The sequence below is a fragment of the Vulpes vulpes genome, chromosome X (assembly GCF_048418805.1).
Source record: "Vulpes vulpes isolate BD-2025 chromosome X, VulVul3, whole genome shotgun sequence".
In the NCBI taxonomy this organism is placed as follows: domain Eukaryota; kingdom Metazoa; phylum Chordata; class Mammalia; order Carnivora; family Canidae; genus Vulpes; species Vulpes vulpes.
In genome coordinates this window covers 88,513,606-88,535,940 of record NC_132796.1, presented here as the reverse complement: position 1 = coordinate 88,535,940, position 22,335 = coordinate 88,513,606, and the positions used below count along the sequence as shown (strand labels likewise).

The following is a 22,335-nucleotide window of genomic DNA, read 5'->3' as shown; positions in this document are numbered from 1 at the left end:
AGGCATCAGAATAGCAAAAAGAGCAATAAGTAAAGTGAGACCAAGATCAAATTCCCGTTTATATGGGAATTTGCCATATGTAAGTGAGCAAGGAAAGAATGGACTATTCAAGAAAATGTGCTGGGAAAATAGGCAATCCATTAGGAGAAAAAATAAAATGAGACCCTCCCACACAAACACTAGTCACAAAAATAGATTCCAGATGGGTTAAAAACAAATTCTAAAAATATAAGGAGAAAATATAGGAGAATGTTTTTATAGCTTTAGGGGTAGAGAAGGCTTTTCTGATCGTGACACAAAATCCCAAAGCCATATAAGAAAAGATTGACAGATTTAAACTTATTAAGATAAAAAAAACCCTTTGCATATTGAAAGACTATAAACAAAAGTAAAAACAAACTAGGAATAGGGTGAAGATATTTGCAACCTATATCATAGAGAAAGGATTTTTCTAAAATGTAAAAAGAACTTCTACAATTCAATGCGAAATAAACAGGTAATTGACAGAAGGGGAAATATAATTCGCCAATTAACATATGAACTGCCACTCATCCAATGTCACCAGTGATTAGGGAAGTGCAAAATAAAACAATGAAATATTTTTTATCCATCAGATTTGAAAAATAAGAGATAAAAATATAAATGGCCGTTAACACAGCTCACTTCATTCATGTTGCTGGGAATATAAATTGATACAGATGTTTTAGAGTGCAAATTCGGTGGGACCTATTAAAACTTCAAATGTGAATACCTTATGATCCAGCAGTTGCACTTTTAGGTATACAGCCTAGAGAAACAATTGCACATGTTCATGAAAAACTTACAGAAAGGATGTTCACTGCAGCATTGGATATGGAATAAAAAAATCTTTAAACAGCTTAAATTTCCATCAGTAGGGCAACTAAATGAGCTATGGTACAGCTGTACTATGGCATACATTTGGCAATTTAAAAGAATGCAGTAGATCTGTGTACACTCACGTGGATGTGTTATCAAGTGAAAATAGAGGTTGCAGAATATACAAAGATCATGGTGCCAATTGTATAAATCCACCATTCCTTTTTTTTTTAATCCACCATTCCTAATGAAACATCAAACAGTACCCCCCACATAAATGCATAGAAAAAGATCTGCAAGGTGAACCAACAAACTGAAAATAGTAGTTACCTCTGAGGAGGGGAGCATAAGTACATGTATCAGTCACATAATTAAGAATAAACTTTTTTAAAAGAATGAAATTTTTAAAAAGGAAGCAGATAAAGTGGGTGTAGACCGCTCATTTAAAAAGATTTCCTGAACTGGAAAAAAGAGATAAGGCAGTGTCTAGAGGGAGGCAAAGAGGTCAGGGGTGACTTTTTTTTTCTTTTTTAAGTTTATTTATTTTTTGTAGTAATCTCTACACCCAGTGTGGGGCTCGAACTCATGACCCCGAAATCAAGAGTAGCACGCTCTTCCGACTGAGCCAGCCAGGCCATGTTTTTGAGACTGAGCTGAAGACAGCTTGAACAGGATAAGAAGCTTCAAGGGCAGAGACGAGGAGGAGGTAGATAGAAGAGAAAGAGTCCACCACACTTAGTAACCCAATTGACTTGGGGGATATAGTACAGTTGATAACATTATACTAAATGTCAACTGTGTGTCAGGTACAGGTGCCAGGAATACTAAGAAATAAGGAACTTGTAGTTTAGTGGAAGGGGGTAATACGTAGCATACAAATTCTACATAGTGTAGTAAGTACAGTAACAAAGGCATATGGAGGATGAGAATGGCAAGCGGCACAGCCCAGTGGGGGGGGGGGGTGAGGTGGAGAGGAGGTGCTCAGGAATGGCTGAGCTAAGTCTTGAAATCTTCTAAGATGCGAGCAAGTTAGCCAACTGGTATACCATGGGTATTCAGTACCTAATTGTCCCCAATGTGGTGGGGAAAATAAAGAAAAAACCCTCTAAGTTTTTATCTTTCAAGACCAAACGTGTCCATTGAATGTGTTAACTAGGATGCCGAGGGTAGAAAACAGTCTACAATGTGTTGAGGAATGAATGAGTAGATGTTCTTTCCAAAAAAAAAAAAAAATCCCCACTTACCCATTACACATTTATTGAACTTCTGTTGTATGCTAAGCCCTGTGGTAGATGCAGAAGACAAACTCGATTGCTAAGGGAGGAAAAGACAGGGCAGTAGTTGGGAAGAAATGGGTAGTTGAGGGGGTTGGGTTGAGGAAAGATCTTTCTTTTGAGATGCAGGAAGACTTAAGCATGTTTATAGGTTGAGGAGAGGGCGAGGAGCTGGCTAGGAGCTAATAGATGAAGCAAGATTCTCAAAGAGCCTAAAAGGAATGAGAGCTAGTGCACGAAGGACAATGGGCCTTGCACCCTATGAGGGGCCCTTTGTCCTCTGAGACTAGAAGGCAGTCGGGAAGGGCTGATTCAGTTTTAGAGGAGAGGGAGTGAGGCAGGAAATCTAGCTGCTGTGAGGCTGATGGCCCAAATTTTGTTGGTAACATAGGAGGTAAGACCATCTTGTGAGAATGAAGATGTCACGAGTAGGTTTTAGAGCTTGAGGAAAGTAGTGAAAGTTTGGAATGCCCAATGAAGGTGATGGGAAATGCAGCCAATCAAGGTCAAGTAATGGCATTGTCTTGTTGTTCTCTCTGAGGCTGGAGGCCATGACTTTGGGTGCCAAGACTTTGGTGATGGCCTCTAGCTAATTTGAGCAGCCTCGGTGTAGGAGTGGAGGACGGATCCTGAAATTGATTCATCGCAGCAGTTTGCTGGGCCAGTAGGGTGGATGGCAGGGGTATCGTGGAGATGAAAGTGTGGCTAAAAATGGTTCGGATAATCAGTTAAGGGTTCAGCCAGGGCTGAGAAGGAGATGAGGCCAGCAAGGGGCTGATCACCTGTGAGACAATAAAGAGGTCAAGGTACCTGAGGATTCCATGAGGTGAAAGATCAAGTTTGGGAGGATCCAGGATGTAAGAGTGTTGGAAAGATGTGAGGCTGTGGCCAGAGAGCGAGAAGTTAGAGAGAGGGGGGAAGCTGGTCTGGCTCATGGTGAGGTGTGTAGGCGGCTGCAGTAGAGGGAGCCCAAACGGTGTGGAGTTCAGACAATCAGGGAAGAGAGGCTGAAGGTCGATGGGTTGTCTACAAGCACATGGCCGTTACCCAGGATGTGGAGAGAGACTGTGGGTCAGGTGCCACCAGGAGAGGATGGATTACGTCTCAGATGAAGAAAAGGTTTTACACTGAGGTAGTGGAGGAACAGTCTGGAAGTGGCACTGGGAAGCTACACGAATGCCCACCCCGCTGACCCCAAGGCACTCAGGTCGTGGGAGAATGAGCAGCCTCCTCTGGAGAGGGCTGCCACGTAATGAGGTCTTCAGGGTGGTGGTATCCTGGGGGTAGGACAGAGGGGATTAGATTTCCTTTTAGGGCAAAGAAGTAGGCAAGTTGCGTTTATCAGGGTTCTGGGGGTGGTGGTTTCAGAGATCACAGTGCAAGAGCATGTGAAGCAGGAGAGCTCCAGGGGGAGAGTCGGTGGAGGACAGAGCAGACTCAGGATTCCCGCGGAGGAAAGAAGAGGTGACTGCAGGGTGGGTGATAGACTAAATTAGCTGTCATCATTTTTGGCTTTGTTCCTGCAGATCTGACCTGGTGCTACCTTGGTGTCACTGCCTGAGATGGTTATGCTCAAGCACAGTGTCTGTGACTGGGCTTTGTGAGTTTCTAGCAGGAGTTGGGGGGCTCTGATGGCTGTGTCTGCCCAGAGGACTGGCACATGGGAGAGGGAGGGACCGGGATGACCCTGAGGTGTCTAGGAAGCATGATTGGGAGGCAGTGACAGCTGCAGCCACTGGAATGAGGGAGACCACCCAGGGATAGGCGTGTGCAATATGTGGAATGACAGCGAAAGATGGTCCAGGATGGAACCTTTGAGACAAGCCAAGATTTGAAGTGAGTGAGAAAGAAGAGTTCTAGAGGTAGGAGATAATGGTGGCAATGAAGTCAGAGGGCAGTGTTTCAAGAAGGAACTGGTCAACAGCGTCTAGAAAGATGACAATTGAAAAGTGCTCACCAAGAGGTAAAATCATCATTTTTCTATAATAGGACTGTTTAAGCAACCCGAGGTAATCAATCACCTGGAAAACAATTCTAATGAATAACAGTTCGGTTAGGTAGCCGGTTTCAAAATAGGCAGACATGAAGAAAACCAAGGACTTCTTATCAAGCAACAATAACTAACTAGAGAACATTATGGAACAGAAGACCCTGTTCACAGTAAAAACCCCTTACTATATCCTGCCCATAAACCCTATGTGATCTGTCCCCTGCTACCTCGTTTGCTTCATCTTTTACTATTCTTGGGTTTTTTTCCTTTTTTTTTTTTTTTAAGTAGACTCCACACCCAGCATGGAGCCCAACATGGGGCTTGAACCCATGACTCTGAGATCAAGACCTGAGCTGAGGGACGCCTGGGTGGCTCAGTGGTTGAGCATCTGCCTTCAGGTCAGGGCGTGATCCCGGGGTCCTAGGATCCAGTCCCGCATCAGGCTCCCCATAGGGAGCCTGCGTCTCCCTCTGCCTGTGTCTCTCATGAATAAATAAATAAAACCTTAAAAAAAAAAAAAAGACCTGAGCTGAGATCCAGAGTCGGACTCTTAACCAACTGAGCCACCCAGGTGCCCCTGTTCTTGTTTTTAATAAGGAGAAATTCCCACAATATACAATTAACTATTTTAAAGTGAACAATTCAGTGGCACTTAATACATTCAAAAGGCTGTGCAGCCACCTAGTTCCAAGCATTCTCATCACCCCAAAAGGAAACATTAAACGCTAACTCCCCATTCTCTCCGCTCATTCCATGGTAACCACGATTCTATTTTCTTTCTTGATGACTCTGACTATTGTAGGCACCTCATGTAAGTGGAATCATACAACATTCGACCTTTTGTGTCTGATTTCTTTCACTTGAAAGGTGTTTTCAAGGTTCACCCCCGGGGCAGCATGCATCAGACTTGTCTTCCTTTTAGAGATTGAATAATATTCCATTGTATGGATCTCCCAACTTTTGTTTAGCCAGTCATCAGTTGATGGCCATTGGGTTGTTTTCATCTTTTGGCAATTGTGAGTACTTCATTGTTCTTCCTTCCTGCACTAGCTCCCAGCTCCCTTGCCTTCTTTCTTTTTTTTTTAATATTAAAGGTTTTTTTTTTGGTAATTTGAGAGCCAGAGAGAGCAGGGGCAGGGCGAGGGGGCAGAGGGAGAGGGAGCAGACCCCCGCTGAGCAGAGAGCCCAATGTGATGCTCAATCTCAGGACCTTGGGATCATGACCTGAGCCAAAGGCAGATGCTTAACCCCCTCAGCCACTCAGGCACCCTTCTTTCTTTCTTTCTTTCTTTCTTTCTTTCTTTCTTTCTTTCTTTCTTTCTTCTTTTTGAGATTTTATTTATTTATTCATGAGAGACACAGAGAGAGAGGCAGAGACACAGGCAAAGGGAGAAGCCTGATGTAGGACTCGATTCCAGGACCCCGGGATCACAACCTGAGCCAAAGGCAGACGCTCAACCACTGAGCCATCCAGGTGCCCCCCTTGCCTTCTTTTTATGGCAAATCTCCTCAAGCTCTTTTCTGCCTCTGGACCATTACCTTTGTTATTCCTCTCTGGAATGCTCTTCTCTCAAATTCGCCCATGGCTCTCTTATTCCCATCCGTGCAGCTCAAAGATCACATTGTCTGGGAAGCCTTCCCAGTCACTTTTTAAAAAAAGATTTTATTTATTCATGAGAGACACACACACAGAGGGGGAGAGACACAGGCAGACGCAGAAGTAGGCTCCATGCAGGGAGCCCAATGTGGGACTCGATCCTGGACCCTGGGATCACGCCCTGAGCCAAAGGCAGACACCCAACTGCTGAGCCACCCAGGCGTCCCCCTGCACCGTCACTTTTTATCCCTGTTATTGAAAGGAATAAGAAATAGTGTCCAGACCAGAAATTGTTTTGTGCTTTTGGCCTCTTTAGCAATCTAGTGAGGCCTATGGACCTCATTCTTAGATTTTAAATGCTTAAAACATGCCACTTATACTAAAATACAGTTCCCAAAATATTTTCAAATTGTTATTTAGTAATCCATGTCCTTCTTTATTAGTTCCTGAAATAATACCTATGTGTGCAGCTCTAATAACTATCATAATTTAGAAGTTGTGTAAGTATAACTGCTATTTTGAGATATTTGCAACAACTTGTGATTGGAAGCAAAAATATCAGTGATTTCTATTGACTGTGAAATCACAGGTACTGCTTAAAATTACTAGATTGTTACCCATGTTTGTACCTGAAGGAACCACTGAGAGTGCTTAATGAAGATTTTTTTTTCCTATCCAACTTTGTGGATCCTATGAATTCTTTCCATTGGAAGTCTTCTTCCCTTGGAAGTCTGGAGTCCTGGTTAAGAGCTCCTGCCCTAAAACATGAAAGCCAAACAGTAGTGATGAGGAGGGGTGGATCATGTTGAAGCTGTTTTTTTTTTTTTTTTAAAAGACTGTTTTGGAAAGAAAGAGCGCATGCACGCCAGTGGGGGTTGCGGCAGAGGGAGAGGGAGAATCACTTTTTTAAAAAAGATTATTTATTTATTTATTTATTCATGAGAGGCAGAGACATAGGCAGAGGGAGAAGCAGACTCCCTGCAGGGAGTCCAACGTGGGACTCGATCCCAGGGCCCCGGGATCATGACCTGAGCTGAAGGCAGATGCTCAACCACTGAGTCACCCAGGCATCCCGAGGGAAAATCTCAAGCAGACTCCCCGCTGAGTGAGGAGCCCACAGCGGGGCTCAATCTCATGACCCTGAATCACGACCTGAGCAGAAACCAAGAGTCAGATGCTTGATGGACTGAGCCACCCAGGTGCTCCTTGGGGCTGGGTTTTGTAGCAGATGGAAGAGATTGTAGGAGGCTGGGGAGTAATGAGCTAGAAGGGAGCTGCCCTCCCCACCCCTCCATGGAACTTGGGTGTGAGAGATGTAGAAATTTCCAGCTGAGAAGGTCTATGAAGGAAGGTAGGTCTTTGACGGAGAAGGAGAATCAGGTGTCACCTAGGAGAAGGAAACATTTGTGCAGAAGCCTGCCTATGGGAGTAAGGTTTATAATGGACTGGAGGCAGAAACCATACTGTATTCCAGACCACAACAGAGTGGGGTGGAGACCATACTATATTCCAGATGACCACACTGGACACCAATGATACACAGATGAGTAAGACAGTGATGAATCAGCCATTATGATTAGTCTAAACCAAATGCTGTGGGTTGATTGGCTGGTTTGGCTGGTCTGATCCAGGCACCTTTTCCGAGACCTCTAAGAGCCTGGCAGCAGTAGAAAGATAGGCCCAGTATCACCAGAGACTGGGGTGGGCCGGGGTGGGCCGGGGTGGAGGTGGCAGGGACGGTGAGAAAAAGCTCAGAATGCACCCTTTTTTCCCCCTCCTTTGGTTCCTTTTGCAGACCAAAAAAAAAAAAAAAAAAAAAAAGAAGTAAAAGAAGCTATGTAATGGAGGAAAAAAAAGAAGCAGTGCCATGATTAGATAGTTTAAATGAGCCAATCATCTGAAAATTAATTAGATAAGTCTAAGGGATGCATCCCCCAGCCTTGCTCCTAATTCTTCAGGAACCTTCTAAGGATCTCTACAACCAAGAGTTTCTTGGATGCTGTTACCCTTCAGAATGATGTTTGGCTCAGAGAGATCAAAAGAAGCAAAAAAGGATTTTATTTTTAGATTCTTCTCTGGGGCTCCAGAGATAACTTGCACCTGGATCTCTCCTCTGTCTGTAGCTCTCAGAATCTAGAATTTGGTGATTCTTTTTTTTTAAAGCTATTTTCCCTTCTCGACTACGGGGATCTTTCAAAAAAGGCTCAGGTTGGGGGCTGCTGCAGGTGGGAAGACTTGGCTGGGCCCAGCTCCCTTTGATGGTGTTTCCATCTGGCAGTGGTAGCTGCAAGCTCACTGCCCCAGGGTTGGATAACAAACCTCCTCTGGCTTGAAGGGAGGAAGCCCTGGACAGCAAGGCAGCGGGCAGAGGGGGAGAGGCCGAGCTGAAGCCCAGCTGACCTAGTTAGAGCAGAAGGAAGCTGCAGGGGTGGCAGGAATGGCCAGAGAGAGAAGAGAGAAGCTTCCCAGGACAGGGAGGAGTGGAGGACTGGCTCTTGTTTAAGACGCCCTGGCAAGAATCTGGGTCCTAAAGGGGACCTGGCCTGGAGACTCAGTGAGCTGGGGGTGGTAGGGAGTGGGGGTTGGGGTGGGAAGACTCTACCAAATGTTGTCCACATGCTTAGATTTTAAAGTCACACTCTTGGGGGAAATGAGAACCAGAAAAATATGTGGATCTTAGGGAAGCTATGTGGGCAGTGCCGTAAAACCCAGCAAGACAGAGCAGCACCCGGAGCATTCTGACTAGATGCCCCAGCATTGGGTCAAGGAGATGTCCTGGCCACCACTGCGTAGCCGGCCCCCACGCTAGGCACTGGGGTGAGACTCATGAAGCACAGACGTGGAACCAGTCCACGCAAAGACGCTACCAGTGGGTTCTACGTGGCATTGGGGCCCCACACAGGGTAGACAAGTGCCCTCCATGGTCTCTGCCCCTCAGAGGAATGCAGTCTATCTGAGGGAACAGCAATCCTGGTAAAGCCAGAGGAAGCGATCCAATAGCATAATTATTATTTTTTATGCTCTGGGGTCACAGTAGGGATTTCTGGCAGAAGTGGGGAAGGCTGTATGGAAGAGGAGGTGGACATTCCATGACCTCGAGGTCTGGGAGGGCATGATTGGGATGAGAGGGGAGATGTGAGTATTCCAGAGCCAACGTCTCCTGCCCACTGGCAGCAACTGTGGGTGTGCGGCCCTTCGAAGGGAGATGGAGGAACCCAGCTGGAGGGGAAAGTCAGGTTACCAAGGGCATTTTAAACTTCGGAAAGGGACTGACTCCAAACCCGGGGGGTTTGGAAGCGGTCAGGCCATTTCCTTGCTCTCCCCCTCCCTGCCCCGCATCCCACCCCCAGCTACAAGCCCATCGTAGAATTCATCGACGCCCAGTTCGAAGCCTACCTGCAGGAGGAGCTGAAGATCCGCAGGGTACTGCACACCTACCACGACTCCCGAATCCACGCCTGCTTGTACTTCATCGCCCCCACGGGCCATTCCCTGAAGTCTCTGGACCTGGTGACTATGAAGAAGCTGGATAGTAAGGTGCGCAGCAGGGGCGAGGGCCGGCGGGAGGCCGGGCACACCGGAATCACTCTTACTGATCTCTCTTGCCACGTATGTGCTGGGTTCCAGGAGACAATTCGTGGCCTCATCCTCTCCTTCATTCCCTGTCCCTCCAGAAAGATGGTGGTATTTTAAAAAAATATTTATTTAGTCATAAGAGACACACAGAGAGAAGCAGAGACAGAAGGAGAAGCAGGTTCCCCATGGGGAGCCCAATGCAGGACTGGATCCCAGGACTCTGGGATAGGCCCTGAGCCGAAGGCAGACGCTCAACCACTGAGCCACCCAGGCGTCCCAAGATGGTGGTATTGATCCAGCACCTGTGTGGTGTGCTTTGTGATCTGTCTTCCCTGCATGATGGCATGGGTTTGCCCTGAGCTGTCTTTCTGCCCTGATCCATCTAGGGGTGTCAAGGGTGACTGCGAGCAAGGTGGCTGTTTAGGTTTAGGGGCTCAGCCTTTGGGGATGGAAAGATGTTTTTCCTTTGCCCCAGGATTAACTGGCCTGGACAAGAATCAGGCATGCAAACTGGACTTGGAAAGTTATTGTTTTTATTATCAATTATAATTTTAGTAACAGCAGCTAACATTTGTTAAATCCTCAAGCACTACTGTGCACGTACCCCCTGGAGTATCTCCTTGAATTCTCACAAGCCAGTAAGGCAAGCATTATCATTATTCCCCACTCATGGAAGGGGAAACGGAGGCTCTATTAGGTGCAGGGACCTGCCTGTTGTCATATAGCTAGCTCCAGGTAGAGGCTAGATTCGAACTCAGATCCATGGAACCAAGTTCTATGGCCTCCATTCCTGAGAAAGATGGCTGTGGGAATCAGTCATGTCCTGCTCTAAAAGGAACTGAAAAATGTAAGTGCCATGCCAAGTAGAAATCAGATGAGGATTCTCCATGTGAAAGGATTGTTGGCTGTACAGAAGAATTGACACAGGATTCTTTCAAAAGCCAAATACATTTTGCACTAGCATTTCATATGTGCCTGGCCCTGGGATGAGTACTTAGTATGCATTACTTTATTTCATCCTTCCAGTATTATCCAGTGTGGTGGATACTGTTGTTCCCATTTCCTCATGAGAAGAGTGAGGCACGGAGAATGAAGTAGCTCGCTCCAGGTCACACAACTTGTAATCGGTCTGTGATTTGGACCTGGCTCTCTCTGACTCCAAGGCATTTTATTTTCTGACATTTCTAACTGATAGGCATTATGTAGTAGCATATACGTGATAAAAACCGATATTGAGCTTAAATCAAAATAGGAGTGATTTTTTTCTTTTTTCTTTTTTCTTTTTTTTTTTTTTTACAGCAATGAGCTCCCCACCCACCAGTAAGGGGGCTGCTCTGGAAATGTCGCTATGCCCTGCATGTCCTGTATAGGGCAGCAGAGAGCCATGCGCTGGTGACCTGGGGTGTGGGTCGGTTGAAGTTAAGCAGCCTTTGGCATATGCTTGTAGTGTCGATGGGGACATGGTGGAAAGTGACAGGGCGGATTGGCTCTGCCTGCTGTTCTACTTTGGCAAGGGCTTTGACCCACCATCCTCCTGCAAAGACTTCAAGGAGGGTGCCTATAGGGTCCAATCTTTCTTTGACCTAGCATGTGAAACTGGTGGCAGCCTTTATGGGTACTCCGAAGGCAAAAGCGTAAAGCAGGCAATTTCAGGTTCCAAGTGTAGAGCTCCTTCTGGGGCCCAAGCACTAGCCATGCTGCCCCGCCGGAGTCTGCTGGCGGGGACACCCATGTTCTCCCTGGGCATCTGAGCTTAGGTGTGCTCTGGCTCACAAATGCATGTGCATTTCACCTTCCCTCAGCAAAAGCCTTGTCTCTCCTTGGAGTAATTTCAAGGAGCAGGGTTCAGGTGGATTGAACTTTGGGGTGGCATTAGGCCTTAGTCCTGCTGTCTGATATTGGGCACATAAACCTGCTTGCTTTATGCAGAAATTAATCATGAAATTCAGGCAGTATACCTCTTTTTGCATTAAGTCTCGGATCACACTGGTAACTGAGAAGGTCATCTTCATCCAGCTGGGTTGGTTCGCATGTTTGCTGCCAGGTGAGCATCTGCACGGAGCTCTGCCTTGCCTCCCTTCCCTGCCATGGCCCATGGGGATGGGTCCCTAAAACCCTGGGGCTCGCCTGCACTGGATAGGTTGGGACAATTTACTTTTTACAAGGAGTGGCCACCTCCCCTCCTTGTCAACCACAGATCCCCAATTGTCATCTTTCTGCTTTGGAATCACCCAAGTGGTGATCTTGATAAGGAAAATATCACACAGCTCATCAATTTGGAGCTGAGCTGGCTAAGACTGTGGATTTAGAAATAAGGCTAAACTTGGATCTGGATCCCAGTTCTGCTATTTACCTGCTCTGTGGCCTTGGACAAGTTACTTAGCCTCTCTGTGCCTCAGTTTCTCATCGGTAAAGTGAGAGGGTTGTTGTCAGGACTCACTGTGTTAATCCATGTCAAAGCACTTAGTTCAGTACTCAGCGCTTAGTAAGCAGCACCCATTGTCATTTGTCATATTGTTCTTTGGCGACGGAGGTGGCCAGTTCTGGACCATTGGGTCGAGCTGTTCTTCTGGCACCTGGTAGAAGTCCTCTGTCACGCTGCTATGGGTTGCAGATTACCAACAATGATCCTGCTTTGCTTCTCCCTTCCCTAGGTGAACATCATCCCTATCATTGCCAAATCAGATGCCATCTCTAAGAGTGAGCTAACAAAGTTCAAAATCAAAATCACCAGCGAACTTGTCAGCAATGGGGTCCAGATCTACCAATTTCCTACAGATGATGAGTCCGTGGCAGAGATCAACGGAACCATGAACGTGAGTGGGAGCACAGGGGTTCATCTTTCTGACCATTTGCTGCTTATTTCTATTGTCATTATTTTACAAACAAGCCACTGAGCATCACAGTCCATTTTAGCGCGGTCGACTCTCGATCATCTAAATCTCGGGTTTGTGAGAAAGAATCCAGAACCAGAACAGCTCTTCTCCCTTAGCGGTGACGGCTTCAAAGCCTCAGAGAGGCAGAGATTAATAGCCAGAGACCGAGGGAGGGAAAGGCCAACCTGAGGAAGAGTCCAGAGCTGGAGATTCAGACCTCTCCTTCCACTTTACTCTTTGATGCTGCTTCAGTCTAAGCCAGCACCCCCCACCCCCCGTGGGGACTGCCAGAAAGGCAACCGGTCCTCCTCTCTGACCAAAACAGTGCCATGATAATCACAGCGAAAAAGCTGGCTGGCTTCCGAGACTTCCAGGATAATATGTACTCAGATAATCGAGCTCTCAACCCCCGGGAAAGGGGTAATGACATATAGCCTCCAATTTTTCTCACGACCAGAGAAATGTAATTTTTAAGTTTCAGGGTTATGCTTTGCTTTATTAAGTATGAATGAATCCAAAAAAAAAAAAAACCACCCTGACTTGCCATCTTTCCTCTCCTCTCCTGCTAACCCCCCCAACTAGAGGAATGAGTAATGAGCAAGGCGGGCAGTCAAACATCTCCTCATGCTTCTTTACAACATGTTGATGCTGTTGCTGTGAAATCTTCAATGTTGTGATTTCAAGGAGACAGCTAATAGCTTTCAGAAAGCTTCTGCTTTGGGAACAGACTTTTTTTTTTCCCTCTGTTGAGAGGCATCAGTTTTTCCTAATGACATAATGCCTGGGCATAACCAGACTCAGGAAAGCTTTGCAATAAAAGCCATTTTTAGAAAACTTTCCTGCTGCCGCCACCACCCCTGAGTTATCATTATGCTATCAGTTGCTACCTCTTAGAATTTGGCCAACAAATGAGCAGCGGGGCAGCAAGTCCTTGTCTTGACCGGCCTGTCCGCCCATCGGTACAACCTGAGATATGTTCATTATTAGGAGTCCCTCATCATCTTTTGACTCCTGTGGCCTATGAGTAAGGATGCGTGGATTGGTATGGGTGGAGTCCTATCCTCTCTGACCCATCATGAGCATGAAAAGGGGGAACAGAAAGATGAACACTTCTCCTCTCAAGCAGTCTGGGCACTTCTATGGGAACCAGGCTCTGTTGTGATGAGGAAACCTGAAAGGGTGCCTAGCCTGCAGAAAAAGGGGAACCTCGAGGGAAGCGTCTTCTGGTGTCACTGGCACTGATGTCTGGAAGCACTTAGTCACTTCAGAGCATCAGGCCCTAGTAGATACCTTCAAACTTGGGTGCCCTATGTCACCAGGTAGCTTTTGGACTGGTGATTTGATTTGCTACAAATAAATAGGGGAAAGGGTTGTCAGCGATCTCAAGACATCACCCCAAACGACAGTTCACTACATTGTGTATTGGGAATGACAGTTATTTTGGGCTCTGTTCTGCACCCAGCTGTGCCCTCCTGATTGAACTTAGGGTAGGTAGGCCCAGCCTCAGGGTTGGAAACTTCTTGTGCTGTGAAGCAGTGGTTCTCAACCACGCTGTTTTGGCTGTGAAGAAGTTCTGGGTCATTTCTTATAACAGTCCAAAGTATGCCAGTGTTTCACTTTGAAAAACTAAATTTGAGGGGTGCCTGGGTGGCTCAGTCAGTGAAGTATCTGCTCAGGTCATGATCCGGGGGTCCTGGGGGTCCTGGGACTGAGCCCCGTGTTGGGCTCCCTGATCACTGAGGGGTCTGCTTCTCCCTCTCACTATGTGCACACACTTGCTCTATCTCTTTCTCAAATAAATAAATGAAATCTTTTTTAAAAAGAAAAACTAAATTTGAGTGGATTTAGGATTATCCCCATAATAACATCACTCAGCACTCATTCCTTGACATCCCACTGTGCTTTTTTGAGTGGGGAAGAGTGTGCCTGGAATTGGGCATGTCCGTGGGAAGGGGCATGCATGTCAATGCCACGTGTTATCTCTTGTGATGGGGAAAGGGTGGGGAGTCGCTGCTCTAACATACATATGTGGGATGACTAAGCCTGTCTGCTACTAGAACAACTGTGTCGAAAGTCCCCAAGGTCTTTGGACAAGCTGTGGTGTACGAAGCTGCATCATCAATATCCCGGGTGCGGGTGGTAGGAGGAATGGGTACTGGCCTTTCAATTCTGGATTTGATTCCAGCCCCACAGCTTCAGCCACCCCAGCCAATCATCATGGGGACTGGATTTAGAAGTGGAAGAAGCCTCTTGCCTAAGTGGAGAAGAGCGTACAGGCATGCCACCCCTCCCCACTAGGGATTTGCATGGTGGGAAATAAGAGTAATGAGGTCGCAGCCTCCCCCTCGGCCTGTAGGTGGGTCTGAAAAATGGCTTCAGATTGGGGGTCAGTGAGAGAAGGAAGTGAGAGGTCTTGTTGCGTGCTTCTTCAACCCATGCTCTGCTAACTTTCAAGGCTGTAGACTTTAATGCTAAAAATTGCTATGTTGTTCAAATTGAATGATGTTCTTTGATTGGCTCAAACCATGGCCAGGGGCCAGGGCATAGGCCCAGTTACTTGACTTGGCTCGGTTGGTTGGCCATCTGTGAGGTCTTGGGTTTGGCTCCCCCAAAAGCATAGAAGCCCAGTGAGAGCACGTGGATCACAGGGAGACCCACAGCCATAAGCTTGTCCCTTGTCCAAGGCAGCAGTGCCATTTCCAATGTTTGCATGTACTTTTGCGGGAATCACCCGAGGTCGACTCGAGAGAGGATTGAGCAGTGCTCTTGCTCAGTCGGCAGCAGGAGCCTGAAATGGGGATGGGCATAAGCAGCAGCATGCCTGGGAAATCGTGTCCTCACTGGGAGGAAGCCACTCCTGATCAGGTTATTCTCAGACAAGGAATAAATGGTCCCAACAGTCTCTATTTCACCAGGGCCAGGAGAACAGTCATCCAGCTTCCCAACTCTAAAGGATGTACTGGAACTGGAATAGAATAATTCGTGCCAATTGGATCATCAAACACTTTAAAATATATGGAGAGGAATCTTTTTTAAGATTTTATTTATTCATGAGAGACACACACACAGAGAGGCAGAGACACAGGCAGAGGGAGAAGCAGGCTCCTTGCAGGGAGCCCGATGTGGGACTCGATCCCGGGTCTCCAGGATCACACCCTGGGCCGAAGGCGGCGCTAAATTGCTGGGCCCCCCGGGCTGCCCTATGGAGAAGAATTTAAGGTAGACACAATACTGGAAAGGTAGTGAATCTGAAAACAGGCTTCCAAGAGGAGGCTTGAGAGTATCTGTTGGAATTTTCAGAGACAGGACGTCTGACATCTGGAGGCACATCTGCCCATGTTTCAGTCCCTGCAGCCAGCAGAGTCTCCTCCCTGGGCCCACACAAACAAAGTGTCACCCCTGGGAATGTGGTCGGTTGGATGGTTTACCGTCTCCTTGCTCTGCTCGACTCTCTCCTGGTTGTCAAAGCCACCAGTCTCTGAAGAGCAGCAGAAAGAGGGCCAAAGCCTGGCTCCGTGATTTCCTACCCTGCATGGTTAGGTGACTTCCAGCAGATGCTGTTTAGCCAGGAGGCAGGGTGCAGGCTGCTGCGGGTAGCTAGGAGAGGCTGGCAGCAAAAGCATGGTGGCTTAACTGCTCCCTGGGAAGATTTGGGCACAGGAGTTACAGACCTGGGCGAGTCGTTTCCCCCTAATCACAAGTGGGGTGTTTGATAACGGTATAGTTGTCATGAGAAGCCAGTGAGATCTGCCTGGGAGCACTCAGAAAAATTACCCTGGCATATGCTTCTCGAAACAGACATTGATGCCAGTTGCCAAGAGTGTGCTGGGGGAGGTCTCAGGAGCCCTGAAGCTGCTGTGGCGGGGGCTGTGCCTTAGTGTGGGGACAGACAGATTGACAGTGCTATAAGGAAGAGAGGAAGCAAGTGACCCTGTCATCCTAACTAACAATGTCTTGCGGGGATAAATATAACAGGCTCAAGGGAATAAAAAACTGATGTGTGTGTGTGTGTGTTTTCTTTAGTGCCTTTATTCTCAGATTTTTTTTTCCTTCCTTTCCTCTTTAGCCCAGAGAAGTCCCCACCCACTTCACACGCCCTCCTCCATCACTTTCAGCTGAGAGCCAGGGATGCGCCAGAAGGTTCTCTTTCTCACCTCCTCCCTCGGTCTAGCCCTCTGCCATGGTCGCCCTCTGGCTCTTTTGTGTTACGTGGCTGAAGCGTTGGGTCTTGGCAGGAGGGGCAGCATTTTCCCCCAAAAAGTGCTTGGGGGTGGATCTGAGCTTCCAAAACATGTTGTGGGGCCCTGAGTGGGAATGGATGGTACCTGGATGTCCCTCCGACAAAGCCGGCTGGCAGAGGTCAGGGAGGCTCTGGCCCTTGGGCAGGGTTGTCAGGACTTCGGGGCCCCCCAACGCCCCATGTGTCGCACCCCCAATGACCCTCTTGTTTAGTCTCCCCCCCACCCCAGGACCAATGTAGCATTTGCTGTGTCCACCCCGGCCCGTCTTCCATATATCCATAACCTCGTCCCTCCTCCTTTCCACTTCAGGCACAGCCAGGGTGAAGGCCTGGAGGGGTTTGCTGAGGTGATACTCAGAGCAGCTGAGAGGGGGTGATGGGAGAGCCACCTCCACAGGATTGCCGAGCGCCTCGGGAACTTGCGGGTGTCCTGGAGCTGAGTTCCCGGTTAAGTCCTGTGGTTTTCCACTCTGAAGAATATTCTTGGAGGGGGTGGGGCAGATGCTAAAGAGAATAAAGGGGAGGGAGTGGCTATGACATCAGCACACTGATTCAGCAAGCAAAAGACATTTGCTGTAGGTTTGCCAGAATTGAACTGCTTCTGATAACCTGGCTTTGAGCCGCCGGGGCACTCCAGGGTTTGAGAGTGCTCACATCATCTGCTGCTCAAACCCCCTAGGTGAGCAGACTAGACTTTGAAGCCAGTGAGTTCTGGGTCCCATCCCTACTCTGGCCCCTGCTATTGTGTGCCTGCAGGCAACTGGACCTCAGTTTCCTTGTCTATAAAATGGGGCTGATAATACTTAACTCCACAGTGCTGTTGGAAAGGGTCAACAAAATGATGCCATGCCGTGTAGAGGGCTTGACAGGTGGGACCTAGAGCTGCCTAAGCTGCTGCTGCTCACACCAGTTCTATAGCTACCACAACCGTTGGTATGAATTTTTTGGATTTATTTTTTTATTTATTCTTGAGAGACACAGAGGGGGTGGCAGAGACATAGGCAGAGGGAGAAGCAGGTTCCCTGTGGGGAGCCTGATGCGGGACTCGATCCCAGGACCCCGGGATCGTGACCTGATCCGAAGGCAGATGCTCAACCACTGAGCCACCCAGGTGCCCCAACTATTGGTATAATTGCTACTACCTCCTCTGTGAAGCCTGCTGTGACTTCATGAAGTAAGCTGCTCCCTCCTCTGATCCTCCAGCTCTCGAACCTCTGTCTATAGCCTAGACGTTACTGTATTATTATTATGGGCACGTCTTTCTCCCGTACCAGACTGTGTACTCCCCAGGAGCAGGCTCGCAGCTTTTTTTCAACGTTGTACTATTGATACCTAGCACATAGTAGGGGCTCAGTAAATACATGTAGCATGGATGAGTAAGCAAACGAGTCCAAATATCTGTGCTTGAGACCTGTTTCTCCATGCAAGCTCAGAAAGCTTGCTCCAATGGACTTTTCCCTTGTCTGTGTAAAGCCCTTTTGGGTAAAGCTTCACCCACTATTTATTTTTGTAAACAATATTGGTCAACAGTATTTATTCAGTGGTTCCTCTTGGCCAGTGATCATAGCACTTATGTCTTGGCCAGCTCCCTGAGAGACTGGGCACCAGAGGCAGTTCCCAAGCTCCATGCTACCTGTTGGGGGCAGTTAGTTGCCTCTTCTTGGACCTACAAAGCCTTCATCAGCCAGGCCCAGCTCCTTATCACCCTGCAGGCACCACACTCATACTCCTGAGTTTGTACTTGGCCTTTATTTTCTTTTTTTAAGATTTTATTTATTTATTCATGAGAGACACAGAGGGGGAGGCAGACACATAGGCAGAGGGAGAAGCAGGATCCCTGTGGGGAGCCTGATACAGGACTCAATCCCAGGAGCCTGGGATCACGACCTGAGCCAAAGGCAGACGCTCAACCACTGAGCCACCCAGGTGCCCCTGTACTTTGCCTTTCTTTCCTCTCTCCTGTTTTTGTGGCCCTGCTGCTGCCATTCAGGTAGTATTTATTAAGCACCTTCTGTGTGCAGGCATTTATTAAGCACCTTCTGTGTGCAGGTATAAGACCCTACATTGGAGCCCTTGGTCATACTGTGTCTTATATGATTCTGGGTGTGCAATTCAGGTGCTCTGATCAAGATTATAAACTCCTAGAGTGTCTTCTACTCTTTTGTCTCCCTTAGGGCATTTAAAACAACCCAGCACAGTTATGGGCATGTGGGAAAATACTTGTGGACTTCTAGACTCAGGAGTTCAGTGTGAGCTCTTGCTTCAGGGACCCATGAAAATGAGGAACATACAACTCAGTCCACAGTGTGATTGCAGTACATCCCGGCTCCTGCGGCTCTCACACCCCAGGGAGGGGGCTGCGATCCTTGCCCTCTCAGTCCCTGTTAGCCCCCCTCATCCCATTTAGCCACCTTCCAAAGGCTTTCCCCCTCAGTACCTGTGTATTCTGAAAAGAATGCTCATTCTGCTTATTTTTCATTTTTGCCTGTTCTCTCTGCTCGGCCATGTCATTGAGAATTTCTGAACGGTGGAAGCTTGGACTAGGCCTCTTAGCCCCACACAGCTCAGAGCTGAAGAAATTCCTCTTGGTGATGGTGATGGGGAGGGACACCACAGTGTGATGGGCCCAAGGCCCTGGAGCCTGGGCCATGGTCATATCAAGGGACACTGGGCACCTCCCTCCCGGAGCCTGCTCTGAGCCAGTTTTCCTTCTGTTCCAGGCCCATCTGCCATTTGCTGTCATCGGTAGCACAGAGGAGCTGAAGATAGGCAACAAGATGATGAAGGCACGGCAGTATCCTTGGGGCACGGTGCAGGGTGAGTGAATCTCTGGGAGATGGGGCCTGGGGAGCCCCTGCCATCTGCCTCGTTCCTTGTCTCCAGCCGTTATGTGACCAGTCCCTAATTTGTCCCCTGGTCTGTACTCCTTTGGCTTGGGCTTCCGGCAGTGATGGGCAAACTCTGGCCCCAGACCTGGATTTTCTGCTGTGAGCAAGCTCTCTTTGTCCCTAATGGAGAAAGCATTCCTAAAACAAAAACACATGTAGGGGGAGCCAGGTAAGAAGGAATACGTGAGAAAGCATGTGTATTGCCCCAAGGGCACTAGGAGACGTACAAGAATATAGCAGATGATCAGCAAACAACCCAGATATCCACCAAAAATAGATCAGATGAATTGCAAAATATTCATCTAATGGGATGTCAGACAGTGGCGAAAATGAATGGATTATAGTTACGGCTGCACGAATGAACCTCAGAAACATAATGTTGAGTGCAATAAATCATAGAAGAATGCATGCCATGTGATTCCATCGATATGAATTCCCAAAGTAGACAAAATGGAACAAGATCTATATTTTGAGTAATTCATACATAAGTGACGAAACTATAAAGAAAAAGGATAATAGGGCAGCCCGGGTGGCTCAGCGGTTTAGCGCCGCCTTCAGCCCAGGGCGTGATCCTGGAGTCCCGGGATCGAGTCCCACATCGGGCTCCCTGCAAGGAGCCTGCTTCTCCCTCTGCCTGTGTCTCTGCCTCTCTCTCTCTCTCTCTGTGTCTCTCATGAATAAATAAATAAAATCTTAAAAAAAAAAAAAGGAAAAGGAAGGATGATAAAGCCCAAATCAGGATAGTGGTTAAGTCTCTTTCAAGACCAGGTCAAGAGACACAAGGTGCTGGTACTATTTCACCTGGGTTATAGACACATTGTTATTAATTTCTTCTTTATTTCTGTATGTGTGTGTATATATATTTGTATATATATACATATGTATATGGTTATTATACAATTTCAAAACAGACGTATATACACTCAGGAAACTTCCTTTCATGGTGTGCCTGACCACGGCATAAGCTACCCGTGGGACTAGTCAGTTCTATGGATGAAGCAAGGCCTGGGACGCTGCCATTGGTGGAAGAGGCGTCTTCCAGTCTTCAGCTCTAGGCTGGGTCTCTGAGCACAGGGGCACCATGTGTGAGAGGCTGGCTGATTCACTGCACACTCATCCCTGCCACTGAACAAACAACGGGAAGTGGGTGAGAAATCGTCCATCTTGCATACAAGGCTAGCATGCTTTAGGGCATGCCATAGACTCTCCAGTGATCGCTGGATTTTCCATAGGTAGGACAAGACTGGTTATCAGAGCTGTGCTAGGTTTCAGTCTTCTCTGCCGTCTGAGGAACATTTGTGAATGGTTCCTGGACCCAGAGTCCTAACTGGGAGTGAGTTTGTGGTCTGAGAGACAGGAGCCTAAAGTAAAATGAGGAGAAACCAGCAGACATGGTTCCAGTGACTTCCTCTAATTTAGATCACGCACACCTAACCAACAAAGGGTTTTTGAAGGTTTTTCTGATAAGTTGGAGTTCACTGTTCTGTTCAAGTGACCTTGGAGTCACTCCTTTTTAAAAAAAAATTTTCTGTTTTGTTTTTGTTTTTTTGTTTGTTTTTGTTTTTGTTTTTGTTTTTTTGGAGTCACTCCTGACTGGCCACCAGGGATCACTGTCCGGAGGTGGAGGAAGAACTATTCCTGAGAAGTTGCCTGACTGATGGGATTTTTTAATATTAGCTTATGTTCTATGGCAGCGAGGAGCTTTATCCCCAAGGAAATGGATCTTTAAAAAAAGCTTTTAAGGTTTTATTTATTTAAATAATCTCTACACCCAATGTGGGGCTCAAACCCATGACCCCAAGATCAAGGGTTGCAATGTTCTTCCGACTGAGCCAGCCAGGTACCCCAAGGCAATGGATTTTCAGCAGAAGGGTTATGTGAGCCCATCCAAGCTTTGGAAGGGTTACTCTGCCACAAGGCAGTCTGCTGCAAGTGTGGCCCACCTGTCATCCTGGACCCCCTCCCTGCCCCCACACCCCTCTCCCTGGCCCTGGAAAACAGAACCTAGGGTGACTATGCCAGTTTGTCATCTCAGGCAACCCCACTGCAGCCATGGCTGAGGCACATACCAGAACACTGCTCACAACCTTGTGTTCCAACTGGAAGTCCACTTTGTTATGATTTGGTCTATTTCTGTCCTCCTTGGCCACTGGCCCAAATGCAAATCTTTGCCATACTCTTTTGAGGAGGGAGGCTTGTTCATTCAGGCTAGAAAGTGAGGTCCACTTTGTCCTGGTCATCATTGCTGCTTTCAGGCCATTATCCACCCTCTAAAAAACACCTCCTTTGAAGCTACTACCTACCATCCAGATGGGCTACACCTTGGTCCACACCCCTCCTTGTCTCACTGCCATCTATAGATGTCCTAGTTCTTCCCCTTTATTCTTCGGAGACCTGGCACCTGCTCAGATCCTTTGCCTCTCCTTTAGATCGCCTGCATTTCAATCCTAACTGCAACTTGCTAGCTATAGAACCTTGCCTAACCTTGTTGAGACCTTGTGTGGGCTATTTGCTGATCTGCCTGATAAATTCTGATTCTTCCCTCAAGAGTCATCTTAAGGGTTGCCTCTGGTGAAGCCTTCACTCTGCTGGTGCTTCTTGGGCTCCCCTCTTCTGAGCTTGCACTGCACCTTGGCCATATACCTCCATTTTGGTAATTGTTGCATTGTATTATATTTGTCTATTCGCATCTTTTCTTCCACTACACTGTAAGCTCCTTAGGGCAAGACTCCATGACTTCGTTTCTGAATTCCTGATGAGTCACACAATAGCAGGAGCAGAGATGCTGCAAATATTTATTGGACAGATGGCTGAATGTGCGTTTGCTATTAGCCTAAAAGTGGTGAAGAGCAAACGAACATTCCCCTGAGTGCCTGATTGGTGAATTTGGGTTGAGGTGCTACTGAATGTTTTCTTAGATATTTTTTATGGTCTTGCAGTTTTCCACTACTGTCAGCCCTGTAACTTTCCATGTGCGTTTTCAGTGGAAAAGTGAGTCAGGAGGCAAATTCACAGGCTCCATGTACACAGATGGAAAGGCAATGTGGCTGTGAGGCA

At 47.4% G+C, this 22,335-nt stretch overlaps 1 protein-coding gene across 13 annotated transcripts in view; it reads left to right on the top strand.

Annotated features, from left to right (window-relative positions):
• Positions 1-22,335, top strand: part of SEPTIN6 (septin 6) — a 68,438-nt gene that overhangs the window by 30,965 nt on the left and 15,138 nt on the right. For all 13 annotated transcript variants that reach the window (XM_072744170.1, XM_072744166.1, XM_072744168.1 and 10 more), the window contains 3 exons: positions 9,049-9,235; positions 11,929-12,090; positions 19,111-19,207. In XM_072744170.1, the coding sequence (XP_072600271.1) occupies positions 9,049-9,235; positions 11,929-12,090; positions 19,111-19,207 (446 nt within the window). The remainder of the gene's footprint in view (positions 1-9,048; positions 9,236-11,928; positions 12,091-19,110; positions 19,208-22,335) is intronic.